The sequence below is a fragment of the Nothobranchius furzeri genome, chromosome 13, assembly GCF_043380555.1.
Source record: "Nothobranchius furzeri strain GRZ-AD chromosome 13, NfurGRZ-RIMD1, whole genome shotgun sequence".
Taxonomy (NCBI): domain Eukaryota; kingdom Metazoa; phylum Chordata; class Actinopteri; order Cyprinodontiformes; family Nothobranchiidae; genus Nothobranchius; species Nothobranchius furzeri.
In genome coordinates, this window is record NC_091753.1 from 62989803 (window position 1) to 63009415 (window position 19613).

The following is a 19613-nucleotide window of genomic DNA, read 5'->3' on the forward strand; positions in this document are numbered from 1 at the left end:
ATGGCAGAGAAACGAAAAACGGCAGACGTCAGGTCGTTTTTTAATGCTCCAGAACATCAAGTAAGTAGAAACTTGCATTTTGATAAAGACATCTGTAAGAAAGAAATGAAATTGTTTCTAAATGGTTTCATGAGGCAAAGTCCAGTCACTGGAGCACAGGCAGCCAGAGCCTGTCAGACACAGGCACAGAGTCTCAGGTCAGTCTCTTGCCCCCCCCCCCCCCCCCCCCCCCCCCCCCCAAAATTGAAATGGGATTTCCGCCCTTGATAGCTAGTGAATCAGGAGAATCACCGGCTGATCTTTTTTTGATGCGCATAGAAAAGAGCAAACTCCGCCTTTTCTGTCCGCCGCGGTGTGAGACGGCTACTAAATGGTGCTGACAGACACTATCACGTGAAGTAGTAGTGACTAGGCGGGCTCGAGACAGTCCCCAGCCAATCGTGGCCATTGTTTTGCGGCTTCCCATTCGACAATAAACATTGCGAGTCGCAGAATACCTCAGTGAAGCAAAACACGTCAAAGTAGTGTGATGTCAGAGCGGTGCAGTTGCTTTGCTGGGATTTTTCGGAACTATTGCAGAAGTAGAAACTGTGGTGGAGTGGAGCACTTTGCTGTTTTAAAGAGAGGCCACGCTACACTACAGCTCAGCCATCTACCTTCAGCACCAGAAACCCGCTAGCTTTAGTAGCTAGCGCGAGTTAGCTAAGTTAGCCGTTACATACCCTCGTTTCTCATAGGCAGCTGACCTCGACAACAACAAACACGCATTGAGTACAATTAATTTGCTCTTCGGGATCGTTGCTCCCCCTTCTCTTCAACCCTGCTCCCGCATGGTGCTCCGCGGACGGTTTCCGAATATGAGCCACCATGAGTCAAAGAGATACCTTAGTTCATCTGTTTGCCGGAGGGTGAGTACACTCCTCGGTCATGTACGCCAGGCTAGCTAGCGTCATTGCTAGTAGCTATCAGGATTCATTACAGAACATATTGTGCTCTAATGGTCCTGGGATTTTAGCTCCATTAACGGGCTAAAGTAGGTTGAGCAAGCTCCACACGTTAGCTAATCAAGCTCACCCGTGCGCGTGCTCCTTTAAGAGTTGACATTTCAATGACACCCGAAAGTGTGAATGAAATAGCAGGTTGGTGGTCGCGACTTCCGTTCCCACGAGCAGCCGGTGTGTGTGGCATCGGCAGTGAAATATTAGTATTTGATTTGATATAAATCAGTGAAGCGTACGCTACGTTGTAAAGGTTTTAGGCCCGCGGTGGTTGCTTGAGAATGCACACGTGCACTCAGGCTTTAAAGGGCAAAGTAAATATGAAGGGACAGACTATCTCTCAGCTGTTCTGAAGCGTTTTTGGGATTCCTGGTAAACGACTGGACAACAACAACAAACGTTGTCCTCAGACCGCATCTGCAGCAGAAAGGCAGCTTTTTAGCCAGAGGAAACGAATGAACCAGCAGCTTTGTGTTGGGGTAAATCTAGTGCAAAAGTAAAAATAGTCACACCTCTGCTCGTGGAGCCTTGCCTCGTCATGTTGCTGTTTCTGACCATTCCAAACGTGTTATTAATACAGAAGGTTGACGAGTGACCTCCAGAAGAATTCCAAGATTCACGAGGTTTTGATTCCCTTGTGGATTTTCTCTTCTGTTTTCTGTGATATTCAGCTAACGAGAGAGAAGCTGGAAGGAAGACCATTCAGTCATTCTTCTCAGATGTTGTGTATGGGATAAATAAACTGCTGCTATTTAAGTGTCCCGTGTTCCCTTTAGCTATGTACATAAGCTGCATGCCCTCTGTTAGCTTACCTCTGCCAGAGATTGCTTTGTTATTCTGTCTTTGGTACGGGTTGAAAATTAACCCTAAGTGGAGATAACTGCTTTTAATATGCCCCGGTCTGACCCGCCGGCCTTTAGCTGTTCTCCCAGGGTGTTTTATTTAGTCCGGTGTGTTTGGGTGTTTGTTGCCATCCTGAGCTGCTTTTGCTAATAGCACTGAAAAGAGGGCTGGGTGGTTTTTGATCACAAACGGGTTTGAATATGTAGATAAAGCAGTGATTGTGGTTGAGCACTGTTTTATACTCATTCTCAGCCTGACCACTTTGCTAAAGGTTTATTTAATTGATGATTGTCTCCAGCTTATTTCTGCCAACACCCCTCTACTGGGAGTTGGTGGTTTACATTAGTGGGTCTCGGTGTTGGTCAAGTCATGTGTTTTGAGAAGACATGCAGAAATGACATTAACTTCGAAGAGAATACTTCAGCTGTTACAAAAGGAGAAGACAGGCGGCTGATTGGCTCTTTAGCTTGTGTGTATACCTCAGCAGGAACTCAAGTCTTTTCTTTTTGTGAGTCTGAATCTAAAGGCTTTGGGAGCCTGACTTGGACCATATTTGTGCTAGCATAAGCAGCAAATGCCATATCTGTTTGCTTTTGGTTCATATAAATAGTACTGTATACTGTTCTGTTGCTATGAGTAATGCTGTTTTCTTTAGACCAGAGTTGGGCTCAATATTCCTCCTGATGTTTTCCTTTAAAGCTATTTTTACATAATAAATGAACAGGTAGGCTCTAATAACTTTGCAAAAATAATTTAAAATATTAACAAGCTTGTTTAAAAGTATGTAGTTTGTGATAAAATTGTTTAAGTAAAAAGTCCCAGATACCTCGTGAAGTATTTTAATTATGTTATGGAGAAGAAGAGAGTAAAACACGTCTTTACTACTTCACCTTCTTCCTCTCTATCCCTGTCTTTGTGCCAGGTGTGGAGGAACGGTAGGAGCAATGTTGACTTGTCCACTGGAAGTCGTGAAAACTCGCCTGCAGTCATCCTCCGTCACTCTTTACGTGTCTGAGGTTCAGCTTGGTGCTGTGAACGGCGCCGGCATGGCCCGGATGTCTCCGCCAGGCCCTCTGCACTGTCTCAAGTGGGTACCTGACCACAGCAGTGTCCCTCAGACTCAGAAATGCAAACCTGTTATGTCTGCACCATGATCTCATGTTGCCCTTCACTGTGGTAAGGTCTGGTATTCTCGAAGGAAAATGTATGTAGATTTAAAAGTAAACAATGTTTATTTATATTGTTTGCTTCATACATTTTTTGCCCTAAAATTTGAGTAATGTTAGGGTAAGAAGTGTTGAACTGTTGCTAGTTCTGCCTGCAGCGGTTGGTTTACATTTGTAGTACTAATAATATAATATTACAATAATGACCAGAAAACAAAGTTTAAAGGTGTTTCTGTGCTTCCTGTTCAGGCTGATTTTAGAGAAAGAGGGTCCTCGCTCTCTCTTCAGGGGCCTGGGACCAAACCTGGTGGGCGTGGCCCCCTCCAGGTAAACCTTCTTTCGTCCTTATGTAACAGTGTTATTTGTCAGAAATGCTCTTACACAGTCTAAGTGCTTCAAATAGTTTTACTTGAGTATCAGAGGTGGGAAGTAACAAAATACATTTACTCACGTTACTGTAATTGAGTAGCTTTTTTGTATATTGATACTTTTTAAGTCATTTCTAAAAGTTTTACTTTTACTTTAGTAAGTTTTTAAAAAAGAATAGTAATTTGCTACATTTTAAATCATATCCGTTACTGAGTAAAAATAAATTATAGGCATAATACAGGGTGTCCGCGGGGTTTTAAAAAGTATTAAAAAGTGATAAATAAAAATAGTCAAATTTAAGGCCATTAAAAGTGTTAAATTTGGTCTCAGAGGTATTATTTTTTCCAAATTTGGTATTATTTTTCTCAGACTATCAGATGTCGTATTCTGAACATCGACATAGAAATATATTCCGAATGAAATGTTTTGAACGATTATAAAAATAAAACAAGCCGATTATTTGCTCCTCCCACTTGAGCTGCCCTGAGTTACAAATGAAGCGCTCCGTTGCCAACTTAGCGACTTTGACGCTATTTCTAACAGCTTTTCAGACCCCCTTCTTGACTTTTTAAATCTAAAAGTACCTGGCGAACACCTCAGAAACATCTCTGGTAACCCTTAGCTACTTTCTGGATAACTGTCGTCGACATTTCCTGCAGGTTAGCTAAACACTCCGCCTGCGCTCCGGACCGTTCTTCAGGACATTAGGAAAGGGAATGATGTAGTGACGTGCCAGTCGCTAAAGACAGCTCTCAGAGCCGGTTTCCTGTTGGAGTAACCAGAGTGAGTGACACACACCGCACCTGCGGACTCCTGAGCCACTAAAAACAGCTAAATGTGCGCGTGCGGCGCGCTAAACACACGTGCAGCTTTCCCCTGATTGCTGTGAGACCGGGTTGGGGGGTGGGGGGTGCAGCTGTGGTTGGGACAATTATTACATTAACTGATGGACTTGTAAATAAATAGTTTATAAATAAGGTAGAAATAAGTTCCTCACGCTGATAACTAATAACTAATCTCTCTGAGGACACGGTGCTAGTGCACTCTCCTACAGCACCTTGACACGACTCAATAAATGTTATGCAACATTTTGTGAACATCAATTTATTTGCATGTATTTGTTATAAATGCCACAGTATAATTCTTGCTATCAGTATTTGCAAGATATTGGTATTTGGGTCTGTACTGGTTAGACTTACATGAGTTAAACCAAGGTCTATAGCCCTTGGGTCATAAACTATGAGCTATAAGTATATTGGTCTTTTTATACTGGGAATCAGGAGTTCTTTTAGTGATCATCTTGTTTCTTGTTTATTTTTGTCCTGATTGTGCCCTGAGCAGTTTTATGACTGAATAAAAATAAAAAAATAAAAATCTACATAAATTGAAACATCGTCTTAAATAATCGAGATCTCAATTTCAGTCACAATAATCGTGATTATTGTTTTTGCCATAATCGAGCAGCCCTACTTTAGCATATCCGGTCACATAATGATGACGTCATATTCAGTGGTCGTTGTGCATCATTTCAGGCCTCGTGGTCAACTGTCTGAACCGCTGAACAGAAGTGCCTGGCTTATTTTCTAAGTAAAATAAATATGTGCAATACGTTGTCAACATCAGTGAGTCTCTAAGTCTATTCTTTTTGTATGTTATATATGTTAAAATATGTGTAAATAGGTCGCTGATTAACACTTGCAATTTAGTGTTGTGATGGTTTTAAAAAAATCCTGAAGGTAGTAAAAAAAAGTATTAAAAAGTAGTAAATTTTACTTAAGGATAGCTGTATATACCCTGTAATAAATTAAGAATATTACGTGTAGCAGCGTTGGAACGGAAACAGACACCTGCATGAGCGCCGCTTCTAAACCGGGTGTGTGTGTGTGTGTGTGTGTGTGTGTGTGTGGTGGGGGGGGTGTGGGGGGGTGGGGGGGGGGGGGGTACACTTTAGATAATGAGGACAAACAGACATTTTTATCGCAGTTTTGCTCAAAACATCAGTTCACGTCTCTACAACATTGCGTGGTCATCGGGGGCAGTTCCTTGAACCGTCACCTTATCGTGGTGGAGGAGTTTGAGTGCCCTAATGATCCTAGGAGCTATGTTGTCTGGGGCACTTAGTGCCCCTGGTAGGGTCTCCCATGACAAATTGGTCTTAGGTGAAGGGTGAGACAAAGAACGGTTCGAAGGATCTTTCATGGCGGTGAAAACGAAGAGTCGGAGTACCCGGCCCGGAGGGTTACCGGGGTCCCACCCTGGAGCCAGGCCTGGGGTTGGGGCCCGTGAGCGAGCGCCTGGTGGCCGGGCTTTCGCCCATGGGGCCCGGCCGGGCCCAGCCCGAACCGGATACATGGGCTCGTCCAACTGTGGACCCACCACCCGCAGGAGGAACATGAAGGGTCCGGTGCAGTGTGGATCGGGTGGCAGACCAAGGCGGGAGCCTTGGCGGTCCAATCCCCGGACAAGGAAACTAGTTTTTGGGACATGGAACGTCACCTCGCTGGCGGGGAAGGAGCCGGAGCTTGTGGCAGAGGTTGAGCGGTACCGGCTTGATATAGTCGGACTCACCTCGACACATTGCATTGGCTCTGGAACCCGAGACCTGGAGAGGGGTTGGACACTCTACTTTGCTGGAGTTGCTCCGGGTGAGAGGCGGAGGGCTGGGGTTGGCTTTTTGTTAGCCCCGAGACTCTCTGCCTGTGTGTTGGGGTTTACCCCGGGGGACAAGAGGGTAGCTTCCTTGCGCCTTCGGGTCGGGGAACGGGTCCTGACTGTTGTTTGTGCTTATGGGCCAAATATCAGTTCAGAGTACCCACCCTTTTTGGAGTCCCTGGGACGAGTGCTAGATAGTACTCCATCAGGGGACTCCATTGTCCTGCTGGGGGACTTCAATGCTCACGTGGGCAATGACAGCTTGACCTGGAGGGGTGTGATTGGGAGGAACGGCCCACCTGATCAGAACTCGAGCGGTGTTTTGTTATTGGACTTCTGTGCAAGCCGCAGTTTGGCCATAACGAACACCATGTTCGAACATAAGGATGCCCACCGGTACACTTGGTACCAGGGCAGCCTAGGTCACAGGTCGATGATAGATTTTGTAGTCGTATCATCTGACCTGCGACCGTATGTTTTGGACACCCGAGTGAAGAGAGGGGTGGAGCTGTCAACTGATCACCACCTGGTGGTGAGTTGGATCAGATGGCAAGGGAACATGCCGCGTAGACCTGGCAGACCCAAACGCATAGTGAGGGTCTGCTGGGAACGCCTGGCAGAAGAACCTGTCAAGACGGTCTTCAACTCCCACCTCCGGCAGAGCTTTGACCACGTCCCGAGAGCAGTGGGGGACATTGAGTCCGAGTGGGCCTTGTTCCACTCTGCGATTGTCGAGGCGGCTGTTGCTAGCTGTGGCCGTAAGGTGGCCGGTGCCAGTCGTGGTGGCAACCCCCGTACCCGCTGGTGGACACCAGAGGTTCGGGGAGCCGTCAGGCTGAAGAAGGAGGCCTACAGGGCGTGGCTGGTCTGTGGGTCTCCGGAGGCAGCAGACAGGTACCGGATAGCCAAGCGGGGTGCAGCAGTGGCAGTTGCCGAGGCAAAATCTCGGGCGTGGGAGGAGTTTGGTGAGGCCATGGAGAAAGACTATCGATCGGCTCCAAAGAGGTTCTGGCAAACTGTCCGGCGCCTCAGGAGAGGAAGGCAGCAACTCGCTCACACTGTTTACAGTGGGGATGGGGAGCTGCTGACGTCAACTGAGGCTATAGTCGGACGGTGGAAGGAATACTTTGAGGAGCTCCTCAATCCCACCAATGCGCATTCCGAGGAGGAACCAGAGCTGGGAGGCCTGGGGATGGACTGTCCGATCTCGGGGGCAGAAGTTGCTGAGGTAGTCAAACAACTACACAGCGGCGGAGCCCCGGGGGCGGATGAGGTTCGTCCTGGGTATCTCAAGGCTATGGATGTTGTAGGGCTGTCATGGTTGACACGTCTCTACAACATTGCGTGGTCATCGGGGGCAGTTCCTAGGGAGTGGCAGACCGGGGTGGTGGTCCCCATCTTTAAGAAGGGTGACCTGAGGGTGTGTTCCAACTATAGGGGGATCACACTCCTCAGCCTCCCTGGAAAGGTCTACTCCAGGGTACTGGAGAGGAGGGTCCGATCGATAGTTGAATCTCAGATAGAGGAGGAGCAATGTGGTTTTCGTCCTGGCCGTGGAACTGTGGACCAGCTCTATACCCTTGCAAGGGTGATGGAGGGGGCATGGGAGTTTGCCCAACCAATCCACATGTGCTTTGTGGATTTGGAGAAGGCTTATGACCGTGTCCCCAGGGGCACCCTGTGGGGGACGCTCCAGGAGTATGGGGTGGGTGGCTTTCTGTTAAGGGCCATTCAGTCCCTTTACCAGAGGAGCGTGAGTTTGGTCCGCATAGCCGGTAGTAAGTCGGACCTGTTCCCAGTGAGGGTTGGACTCCGCCAGGGCTGCCCTTTGTCACCGGTTCTGTTCATCACTTTTATGGACAGAATTTCTAGACGCAGCCGTGGTGTGGAGTGTGTCGAGTTTGGTGGCAGGAGAATCTCGTCTCTGCTTTTTGCGGATGATGTGGTCCTCCTAGCTTCATCCAGCTCTGACCTTCAGCTCTTGCTGGGTAGGTTCGCGGCCGAATGTGAAGCGGCTGGGATGAGGATCAGCACCTCCAAATCTGAGACCATGGTTCTCGACCGGAAAAGGGTGGCTTGCCACCTCCGGGTCGGGGGAGAGATCCTACCTCAAGTGGAGGAGTTTAAGTATCTCGGGGTCTTGTTCACGAGTGAGGGTAGGAGGGATCGGGAGATCGACAGGCGGATTGGTTCGGCATCTGCAGTGATGCGGACGCTGAGCCGATCTGTCGTGGGGAAGAGGGAGCTGAGCCAGAAAGCCAGGCTCTCGATTTACCGGTCGATCTACGTCCCAATCCTCACCTATGGTCATGAGCTTTGGGTAATGACCGAAAGAACGAGATCGCGGATACAAGCGGCCGAAATGAGTTTCCTCCGTAGGGTGGCCGGGCTCAGCCTTAGAGATAGGGTGAGGAGCTCGGACATTCGGGAGGGACTCGGAGTAGAACCGCTGCTCCTCCGGATCGAAAGGAGCCAGTTGAGGTGGTTTGGGCATCTGGTCAGGATGCCTCCTGGACGCCTCCCTGGGGAGGTGTTTCGGGCATGTCCTGCCGGCAGAAGGCCCCCGGGTCGACCCAGGACACGTTGGAGAAGTTACATCTCCAATCTGGTCCGGGAACGCCTTGGGGTCCTGCCGGAGGAGCTGGTGGACAAGGCCGGGGAGAGGACGGCCTGGAGCTCCCTAGTTGGGATGCTGCCCCCGCGACCCGGACCCGGATAAGCGGAGGAAGACGAGAGACGACGAGAGAGAGACATCAGTTCAGTCCCTGTGATCCACTCGCTGTTTACCTCCTCTCTCCCTCCTCTCCTGTGTGTTGGAACCCGCACCTTCGCGCACCGGTGTGACGTCATCAGAATTCTGCTCGGTTCGGTAGCCGGACTCGGTTCCGTGTTTGAAACGTGTTTCTCTACCGCTCCGCACGGAAGCGGCAAAATAACGTTTAGCGCTCCTAACAAGCGGATTCTCAGCGCTTTGCTCATAAAACAGAAGACCTGCAGGCCTCTGTGAGTTAAAACTTCCTGATACTGTTCAGGTGTAAACGTTGTGCTCCATCCCTGTGTTTGAACTCAGAAGATGCTTCTTGATGCCACACATGTGTGATGATTTAGACTGTTTCTTTATTTTACTCCAGAATAAGAGATTAAATTATTACTAAAGCAGTTCAGTGTAGTTAAATTAGTCATTCACATGATTCTAACATGCTGCAGTGTGTGTGTGTGTGTGTGTGTGTGTGTGTGTTACACATATAGAACTGCATGAGACAGCGTGGTTTCATAAAGTCCATGCATCTTATATGTTGGCTGAAGTAATGGTTAAGGGAAAATGACTTATATTTCATAAATAATGACGTCTCTGCAGTGTTTATGTTAATGTTTTATCTTATCTTTGGTCCGGGAGGTGTAACTTATCATGATACAAGCCTTTCAAAACATGTTAGTGTTACAAGAGGAGATGAATGCATGAATTTAAAGTTCATGTTTGGAGTCCAACCTTCACAGTTTGGAGGCTCACGCAGGTGAGGAGACACCGTTAGTTCTAGTAACACCTGGGCTCCCAAGGCCTGTTCTGACAGGATGGATGTTACGGGACCCTTAAGGATTCCAGTTGGATGATTGGAGGATTATTTAGGAGGATTGGAATGAACAAACTGATTTCAGTGGTGAAGTGTTAGATGAGTGAGTGAACCCACTACCAAGGATTAACTCTGCTAACTTTAAAAATCAGCTGCTCTAAATAAGCATGAAGGTCAGAGAGGAGCTCTAGGATGGACATGGATAAAGGAACTGTAATGTAGAGGTAAAGTAGGGCAGGGCCAACGTTAGCAGCTGTCATACGGTCTATCTGAAATGTTACCCCCAAATTCCACTACCTCTGCTCCACCCCCGCCTTCCGCAGCTGCTCGCTTCCGAACTCAATTTTTACTGGTACCCGCTCTACAACGGCTCCGCTCCGGTGCGGAGACCTGAGGTGGGCAAACAAGCATGTGCGGGATTTTCGAGATCTTGCGATACAGTCCGGGCAATAAACGCGGAAGTTAGATCCAAACACCCGTTGTGTGGGAGAAGCATCGGCATGAACTGTTTAATCTGCCCATCATTTGTGTTGAGAGATCAGCAGTGTTTGGATCAACAAAGTGTGACTACTTTGATAGTAGAAACTGTATTTATGGCTTACTTTTGTGCATTTAAACTTCAGCCGCCACTGATAGTTGTTAAAAGTTGTTAAATCTGTGCATATGAAACAAAAAACGCCTTTTGTTTATCGATTTATTGTGAAAAACGGAAGCTGTGCTTGCTCCTTTTCCTGTTGGACGGTTGTGATTTCTGTTCATTTACTGCGGAGGTGCTCCGGCGTCCAGCGAAAATAGGATCGATTCTATTTTTGCCGGACGCCGGAACAGAGGGCGGCGCACGGCGCCGCACGGCCGCAGTAGTGGAATAGCTCTGATTGACTAGAACGGGACCGATTTTGCTCCGGCGTTCGTGTCGGAGCGGAGGTAGTGGAATTTGGGGGTTAGACTTTCATTAAGCTCGTTATGTGACAGGTTAGAGCACAGTCTCATGTTAGAGTTTTGTCATGAAAACACTGAGATACCTCACATACTGATGGCATCTAAAAATATTTTTTTTCTCAAAATAAAGAATAATTTTTATCACAATTGAAAACTACAATCAGAAAAACCTCATCCAATCAATGTGCACGCCCTGTTTAGGGCTGCAGCTATTGAATATTTTTGTAATCGAGTACTCTTATCGAATCTTTTATCGATGAATGGAGTACTCTAATAAATGACCCTTTTGTGTGTGTAAACCATTATATCAAACAGCATGTTATAAAATATGAAAGTCCTCTTAAAATGAGCACGCGATTGCCAGTTATTCTTCAAGTTTGATTCAAAATGAGTTTTCAAAACTTCAGCACTTCAACTTTACTTCACAGTAAACAAACGCAAAACAGAAGTAAACAACCTGAGCCCATTTAGAGTCTACTAGCCTGCAAGCCAGACAGAAACTAGGACGATAACTGTTGAAGTAGCGCTGGAGCGGCTGCGGCCCAAACAGCACCAGAACCGCTCACGGCGCATGTGCAAACATGGCTCGCCAGCTGTTTCCCTATTAACACACGTCCGTTTTAATTTCTACACTTATTTTCTCACACAATAATAAGGATAGTCGAGAAAGCATGTTTGCCGTGGTTCTGTCACATTATACTGATCACACAACATTTATTTACTTTCTTTCGTTTTCCTCTCATAAATACCTGCGTCCTCCTGCAGCGATCCCGAGGGACAACAGGCATCAATAGCACAATAAAAAGTTGTGTAAAAACTGCTATTTTTTGTACATTTTTAGGTCTGACGTGTTGCTAGCAGACACAGCGTGAGCTGAAACTGAGAGCTACAAACAAAAAAGTCGCACAGTGTCTGCAGAATATATAGCGGACCTCCGAGTCCGCTTGCAGAAGTGACATTTACAGGTGGATGTTTCCTGGTCAGGTGCTGCAGCATGGAGGATGTGGTGGTGTGGTAGGCTAACTCCATTTTACAGTATTTACACTGGACTACGTTTCCCGCCTTACCACGTGAAAAATGGTCCCACACCTTCGACATTTTCTGTCTTTTTCACACTCCACCGGGGTCCACGTCGTCCGCCATGGCTTAAGAGAAAGTTAAGTTACCTTTGCTACTCGCGTGTGCATTCAGTGCAGTGTGTATGTGCGTCACTTATTTCGGTCCGGGTGAAACATGACCCCGGGTGATTGCAAAGCCATGAATTAATTAAACATGAATTAAACGAAGCCTCGAGGCAGAGAATTTGACTCGAGGATTTTTTGTACTCGAATCATTCGAGGTACTCGACGAATTGCACGTCACACGGAGCGGTTCTTTCCGGAATAAATAATAACTTTAATCTGATTAATCGTAGTGTGATAGAGTGGGAACTCTGGAAGTTATTTGCTGATCTGACAGTATCTTCAAGATAAGGGCTCCGGTCAGAGAGCAGGGCACGGAGAGACAGTTTTACGTATTTAATGACAGTTGAAGTATGGACATCTGTACATTTCTGTGGTTCCGTGTGGTCTGGAAAATAAATACAAAGAATGATGTAAAAGGACTGTACAAATGGTGAAATAAATATGCCAACGTTTAAGACTAAGCAAAAACAAATATATTCCCAAATGATGCACATTCAAGGGTTACACAGAGTAAATATTGTGACTTCCAGGCTCAGAGGCACTGACAAATTATATGGTCTCCAGGGACCTCTGGTGGTCAAAGCAAGGTACTGCTGTTGCAAGTACCACACTACTAAACCATGCTGCCAATTAGCCTGGCATTATACCACACCTCAACTGAACTGACGTCATGGATGGATACACATGGAGTAAATGGAATAAAACTCAACTAAACCAGTATTTAGCACACATAACACAAATTAAGAGAAGTGAAATGAGGACTACAAGCGAGAATAGCAACTGATACCAATTAAACTGTAGGAACTCCCTCTAAATAATCCAAACAATATGTCCAGACAGACATAAAGGAAACTGAATGAACTTATAGGTTATTTATGTATCCATAGAGGTGCTACGGTTGGCCAAACTTACATATCAGTCATGAACGCACACGAGGCTGTCTGCCATCACCAACAGCTTAGACAAAATGGTAGAAACGGCTTTACAGGAAGTGACTATCTAGAGGAAGTGATGTCACAAACTGGACCACCAAAATAAGAGTGGGGTAACTTTACAAATGTATCTTGTAAAACTGCCATAACTATAACCCTTTCTGACACGTAGAGTAACTGGTTGTCATTTATATTTTACATTTCAGCAGTCGTTCCGTTAGCAGTTATGTAACGGGTCCCAGGAGTGGTAACTGCCGTCACAAGTAGGTTACCTGTATAAAGCAGGCGAACGCAGAGTACTGAAGACAGGATGCCTCTCGTTTCCCTCCAGTTTACGTCGGATTTATTTTACAAACTCATGAAATTATAGTCACACGGTTCATTTCTGTTACTCCATTTCAATTCCTTATAATTTCACTCCAAACACACAACTTACATCATCTCTCAAGTTGCTTCTCACAGCATTCTAGTCAGAACGTATATTTCATCTTAGGTGACAACACATTTCTACTGTTGATTACTTTAAACTGTTTATGTATTTAGCAGATGCTTTTGTCCAAAGCGACTTACAAACTATCACTCTCTGCAAATAGTTCACATTGAGGTTCTCTTTTACAGTGTATCACTGAATTCAATCATAGCGTGCTATCCGCAATCAATTGTTACCAATCAACCATGCTCTGTGTAAAACAGACTACTGAAACAAATTGATTAGATGTCCATGTGCTATATGATCTTACAAACATCAAAACAGGAAATTATTAACCGGGTTAAACGCTTAAACTTTGCCACTCAGTTAAACTATTCTCATAAAACACACTCTTTTCTTGTCACTGTCTGTAATACAGTAGAAAAAGTTCGCCAAATACAATCATACTCGTTTTTAATAGTGCTGAGACTCCCGTTTCAACATAACACAGTATATTATAATGAAACTGGCACCGTTTGGACTTAATAGCGGACAAGGGTCAAACTCTGGTTACCGGTGATGGTTGTACCCCATGTGCAGCAGTACCGGGACCAGAGTGAATAGGGTGTGTATGGGGAGCATGAGTGGGTGTCCGGCGTGCATTTTTGTAAGTCTTTGGTTGTATGTGTATGTGGGAGCATGAGGGAGGGAGTGTGTGACTGTGTTTGTGTATGACTGTATATGTCAGGTGGGGCCTTTGACTCCTCCCCTCTCCTGGAATTTCTCTTGATGATATAGATCTTTGTCCCCCCTCCCCCTGCCACACCTGGTGTGAGGGGTTGTGCCATGGTCTGCCTGAGTGTTCGTGGCAACCGGGTCTGGGGGTTTATGATTTTGGCATCTGCCTGATAGATCCCGGTGGCTGCCTGGTGGGGTCTGGGTCCCTGGGCTCTGCTGGATCCCCGGCGGGGGTGGTCGCCCCTGAGTCCCGGGTCGCTGGGTCCCGGGCTCGGCCGGCTAGGGGGTGGGAGGCTGCGGGCGGGCCTGTGGGCTTGCCGATGATATCTCCCGGGACTCTGCCGGCTGCTGGTTGTGGCCCCCCGGGGCGATCCTCTGTGCCTCTCGAGGGGGCGGGGGCCTTTCTGGTTGCAGTCTCCTTGGGGTTCCTGTGCTCTGGGGCAGCGCCTGGATCTCTGAGACTTGGAGCTCCGCCCGTTTCCTGCGCATCTTTGGGGGGCGGATCTGTGGTCCCTCACACTCTCTGTTGGGTGCACCTATAGAAAAACCTTAAATAAACAAGCGCGTGTACACACACAGGTGCTCACATGGTGCTCTCAAAAGTATGGGCTTGGGCACGTTAAACACAGGTCTTAAGACTATGGTGGGCACTTAAGGTTGGTTTATGCTTGACGCGTCCGCGAGGTCCGCACGGCTCCACGTGGAAAAGTTGCGTCATTTTGCGTCATTTTAACAACCACGCCCCTCGACCGCGCCTCCGCACGGCCCAGAATTTCCGCAACGCGCACCTCGGAAATGTTCTAACCACGCGGACGGACGGACGCGGAAAAACATGGCGGACTGGAAAGAACTAGTATGGCAGAGGTTGGTAAATACAGACATTTGTATGATTCAGCTCTCAAAGATCACCGTGATCAACATGTTGTTAATAATTCTTGGAGAGAAATAGCTCGCACTGTCGGAAAAGACGAGGACGCTGTTAAAAATGCTGAAATACCGTGTTGTAAACAGTAATTTCTACTTCTACTATGGTGTAGTGTTGGATGCATGCCGTAGAGCTCCATGCTGCCCCCTACAGTTTGGGAGAATATTGGCTCACCGCTGTGACGAGCCGCACGAACCATAAACACTGCGAGTTGTGAAGCGCGTTCCATCCGCGAGCCGCATCACCGCGCGGAAAGTGAATGCATCAAGCATAAACCAAGCTTTAATGCACTGTGATTTATTATCGTGATTCTTCAGTGAAGCAATGTTGATTATATATTTCCTCATCAAGTTGACGCAGTGATAGCTTGATCTTGTTGTATTGTTGTTGTGTCCCTTTTTTTTTGCCCTTTTGCTTTTTTTTTGTCTTTTTCTGCAGGTCTAGCAGCAGACTCTTGTTCATTATTGTTTATTTTTGTGGAACCCCCCCCCCCCCCTTTTCTTTTCCTTTCTCTTTCACCTCTGTCTCCGTGTCTGGTCAGAATTACAAAGCATTCAACAACAATAACAATAAAGTTTTAAGTATCAGCATTAAAAGCAGACGCTTTGATGCTCCACCTGAGAGTAAATCTATAAGGCTTGTCACCAGCATTCAGACATCAATTCTGCTTGCTTCACAGCCAGACAGGACATGGTAAAAAAAAAAATATATATATATAATAATAGCGGACACACGGAAAACCGTTGTCACGGTAACAGCCGTTTGTTTAGTTTACCGGCCGTTTGACCTAAAATGGTTGCCGCGAGTGAAACTGTTACATATTAAACTGTTTTTTTGTTCAGTTTAACTAAAGCCTAAATTTACCATAACAACGTGGCACTGACATATATATACATATATATGTATATATATATATATATATACATATATATATATATATATATATATATATATATATATGTATATTACTACCAGCTTAATAAAACAACTTTTAAGAGTTTATTCACATTTTCTGACCTGTATAAAGCAGGCGAAAGCAGAGTACCGAAGACGGGATGCCTCTCGTCTCCTTCCAGTTTACGTCTGAGGAAACGTCAGGTGCAGGCATCCCTTTATCAGTCCCCGGAACAACAAATCCAAAAACAAAGGTTCCGCTCTGACTTAATGTGTCCATAAATAAAACATAAGCATTTTAAAAGACAAATTATATATATATATATATGTATATATATATATATATATATGTATATATATATATATATATATATATATATATATATATATATATATATATATATATATATATATATATATATATATATATATATATATATATATACATACCGTAAATCCTCTAATACAGGCCCGGGCCTGTATTTGACTCAAGCTCATCAAGCTCCAGGCCTTTATTGGAAGGAGGACCAGTATTAGAGGCAGGCCTCTATTTCTATTTGAGCAAAATGAACTAATGGTTCGTTGGAGTTTTTGACAATTAAAATTGCGCCCACATTTTCAAAGTTAAACACATTTCTTTTAACAACGGTAGTTTCTGCTTCAGCCATCTCCCCCCTCCCCCTGCTTCAGCCCTCCCCCCCCTCCCCCTGCTTCAGCCCTCCCCCCTCCCCCTGCTTCAGCCCTCTCCCCCCTCCCCCTGCGCAGCGGCTGCAAACTCACTGATGCGCCTGCAGCCTCTCAGAGTTCCTGCTGCTCTAAACATTAAAATAATTATTTCATTTTCTGTTCCTCACTTCTGATTACCTTCAATGGTGTCTGTTTGTTGCAACCAGCAGGTACAAAAACTAACTTGTTTTTATTTGACTATTTCTCTGTCCTGTCTATTATCTTCCTGCATCTCCTCTCAATCCTAAAGAAAAACTGCTACCTGGGTTCATATATATTCACCTTATGAGTTACCTTTGAACTGCAGTTCTAAAAGATCTACTGACCGCTAAAACAGCGGAGTGCTCGCTGTTTGGCGGCCGTATCAGTGATCAGTGCGTCGGAGGACAAGGTGATGCGCCCCGCTCCACAGCATGCAGCGAAACGCATCAGGCGCAAATAAAAGACAGAAAACATTAAAGGAAATGAACTGACATGAACGATCGCGTGTTAAATTAGTTTTTGAGGTGGCGACACCTGATTGTTACTGTGGCCGTGCTCAGGAGGCAGATCTACCGACCGCGAAAACAGCTGAGTGCTCCCTGCTTGCCGGCCGCATCAGTGATCTGTGCGTCGGAGGACAAGGTGATGCGCCCCGCTCCACAGCAGCGATACACATCAGGTGCAAATAAAAGACAGAAAACATTAAAGGAAATGAACCGACATGAACGATCGCGTGTCAGTACCTACGGTCTGGCACAGCGCGTTGCCCCCCCCCCCCCCCCCGAGCGCAGGAGCTTGTCACCTGCTGACAGGTGAGTGACAGGCTGCTGTCTTTTCCGAGGGCTGCATCTTGCCGGTCATTATCACGTGACAGCGACTAGTCGACGACAGGCATAAAAAGTCACTATAGTGAAGTTGACTAGTTCATACACCCCCTACTGCTGCTCTCCAGAGTGTTCTGCAGCATAATCAGCACGTTCTCTTTGAACTTGATAGTGTAATGACCTGGCTGGGGTTGTAAGCCAGGTGCATTCTGGGTATTGTGTTATATGTGTTTCCTATCGTTCTGCTAGTTCCTATGTGCTGATTTGCGTGTTGTGTGAGTGTTATGTAAGCCACAGGGAAGGTGATGTGTGTTCTGTGGAGCGGGTTGAATTAGCATGGTTAACTGACACCGTGACTCTGTGTGGTAGGAGCGTGATAGAGGATCGTGTCTGTAGCGTTGAAGAAAAAGCCTAATAGAGGTCTGCGTGAACCTCTACTGCCTCCTGCTGGTTGATTTGAGGACTATAACCCTGCCGCTGGGACGCTCATACTTGCTTGTTACCACATTCCACCCGGCCACAATAAGAGACCGGCCATTATTCACCTCTGCTGACTCCGACACCGGCCAAAATTGGAGACCCGGCCTTTAATTGAATACCGGCCTGTATTAGAGGATTTGCGGTGTGTATATATAGATACCGTATATATATATATATATATATATATATATATATATATATATATAATTAAGATTTAAATGTGGCAATCCATTTCATGGGTGCTGCAGTTAATTTTATTTGGAAATGTTGTCGGAGAGTGCAGCATCTTCTGAGCTGTCTTTCAGTCTTGCTGCCTTGACAACGCGTGTGTGATTGGGGATCAGAGGAGGTTCTGGAGGGTTCTCGTAGTTGTAAAATAAAACATGGACTGGAATCGGATTCGTGCGGCTTATCTGTCGCTCCACTAAGGGTCCCAAAAGTGCAGCTCCAGACGGATCTGCTGTCCCATGACTGAGACCTTCAGTGTTGCGGTTCCTCTGTTCTACCACTAGATGCTGTTCCAACTCATGGTCTGAAGTTTTTTTTTATGTTTAGGAACTTTTCCACACAGGGGCGGTTCTAGACCAAATTTTCCAGGGGGGCCACAGTGGGGCCAGTATTTTTTCATGGGGGCACAAGAAAAAAAATTCATAATAAAAGACAATGAACAAGTAAACTATTACGGCAAATGCAGTAATGGTTTACTTGTGAAAGTAAAACTGGCATGTTTTTATGGTACTCAGATAACAAATCTGAATGCTTCACCGCAACACGAGACTTGAGTAAAAAAATAATTCTAGTTGATTATTATAGTTTGTGACTTTATTTGAAGATTATATGAACTGTACATATGAAAAATAAACATTCAAACAAATAAAATATCTGCACAATACAATTTGCTTTTTGTAGTCAACACACACACACACACACACACACACACACACACACACACACACCACACACACACACACACACGTAAGCAAAATCACTTCACCAATTGTTTTGATATACTCACGATTTTCTTTAACCTTTTTACTGTGTTCCTTGTCGAGTATATTATCCAATGTTGTATTAGCTTCCACAGCCCTCTGGTAGTCCCTCCACGCTGTCATTGAATCCTTATGCCTTTCAGACTTTGCACGTACTGAAAACCCCCTCCTCTCTCAGTAGCTTTTTTCCACTTCCTAAACCCACATGGTGAGTCAAACACACTCCCTGCGCTACTTGGTGGGCTAAAATGTCTGCATGCATGACAATAAGTAGAGTCCATAGTAACAGAATATTCAACCCAAGGATGACTTTCATACCAGCTTGGCTGAAAGCTGCGTCTTCCGTCTCCTATTAATGTCACTGGAAATGTCCTCAAACGAGGCTGAGTAGGTGGGTCATCCTTGCACTTGCTGATATCTGAAAGAAAATAAATGTTAGCATGAGGATAAAAGTCATAATTAGTTAATTCTGAGTCTTATTTTATCTATTTATTAAATAAAAACAACAGAAATGTTGGTCCAGAGTCAGCATGCCTCAAATGCAGAAAACAACAAAGACAACCGTAGATATTAAATAAAAACATTAAAACAAATCTTTGTTGAATGTAGCTGCAGTGACGTTCTCCTGGACTGTGGCGGTTTAAACCCGACCCACATCCCAGGGCAGGGGCAGGCGTTACTGCACCAAAACAACATCTCCATGATGGAAGGTGCTGCCGACCTAGAGGAGCCGTTCTCCTGCTCCGGGTTATGAAACACATTTCAGAACCTCCTGCAATCACAGAGGGGTTGTTCAACACCCACAAACCTGACGGTAGTGCACACGGTGCACATGACAGAAGATGTCCCTCTTTTTGCTCCTCACTCTCTCCCTCACAGCCTACATCTTCCTCCTCCTCACTCTCAGGGTGGACAGCCTGACCTCTCTGGTTCCTCTCCAACCAACTCCTCCTTCTCTCTTTCATCCTGCTTCTCAGCTCCCTCGTGACGT

At 45.8% G+C, this 19613-nt stretch overlaps 1 protein-coding gene across 2 annotated transcripts in view; it reads left to right on the plus strand.

The window, feature by feature from the left end:
- The first annotated feature begins 305 nt into the window (after positions 1–305).
- LOC107372718 (solute carrier family 25 member 36-A) overlaps positions 306–19613 on the plus strand; it is a 29133-nt gene continuing 9825 nt past the window's right edge. The window contains exons 1-3 of one of the 2 annotated variants that reach the window (XM_070543759.1): positions 306–908; positions 2764–2928; positions 3257–3334. In XM_070543759.1, the coding sequence (XP_070399860.1) occupies positions 868–908; positions 2764–2928; positions 3257–3334 (284 nt within the window). In that variant the 5' untranslated portion in view covers positions 306–867. Of the gene's footprint in view, positions 909–2763; positions 3018–3256; positions 3335–19613 lie in introns of those variants that run through there. The other variant, XM_070543760.1, reaches the window with a different exon arrangement.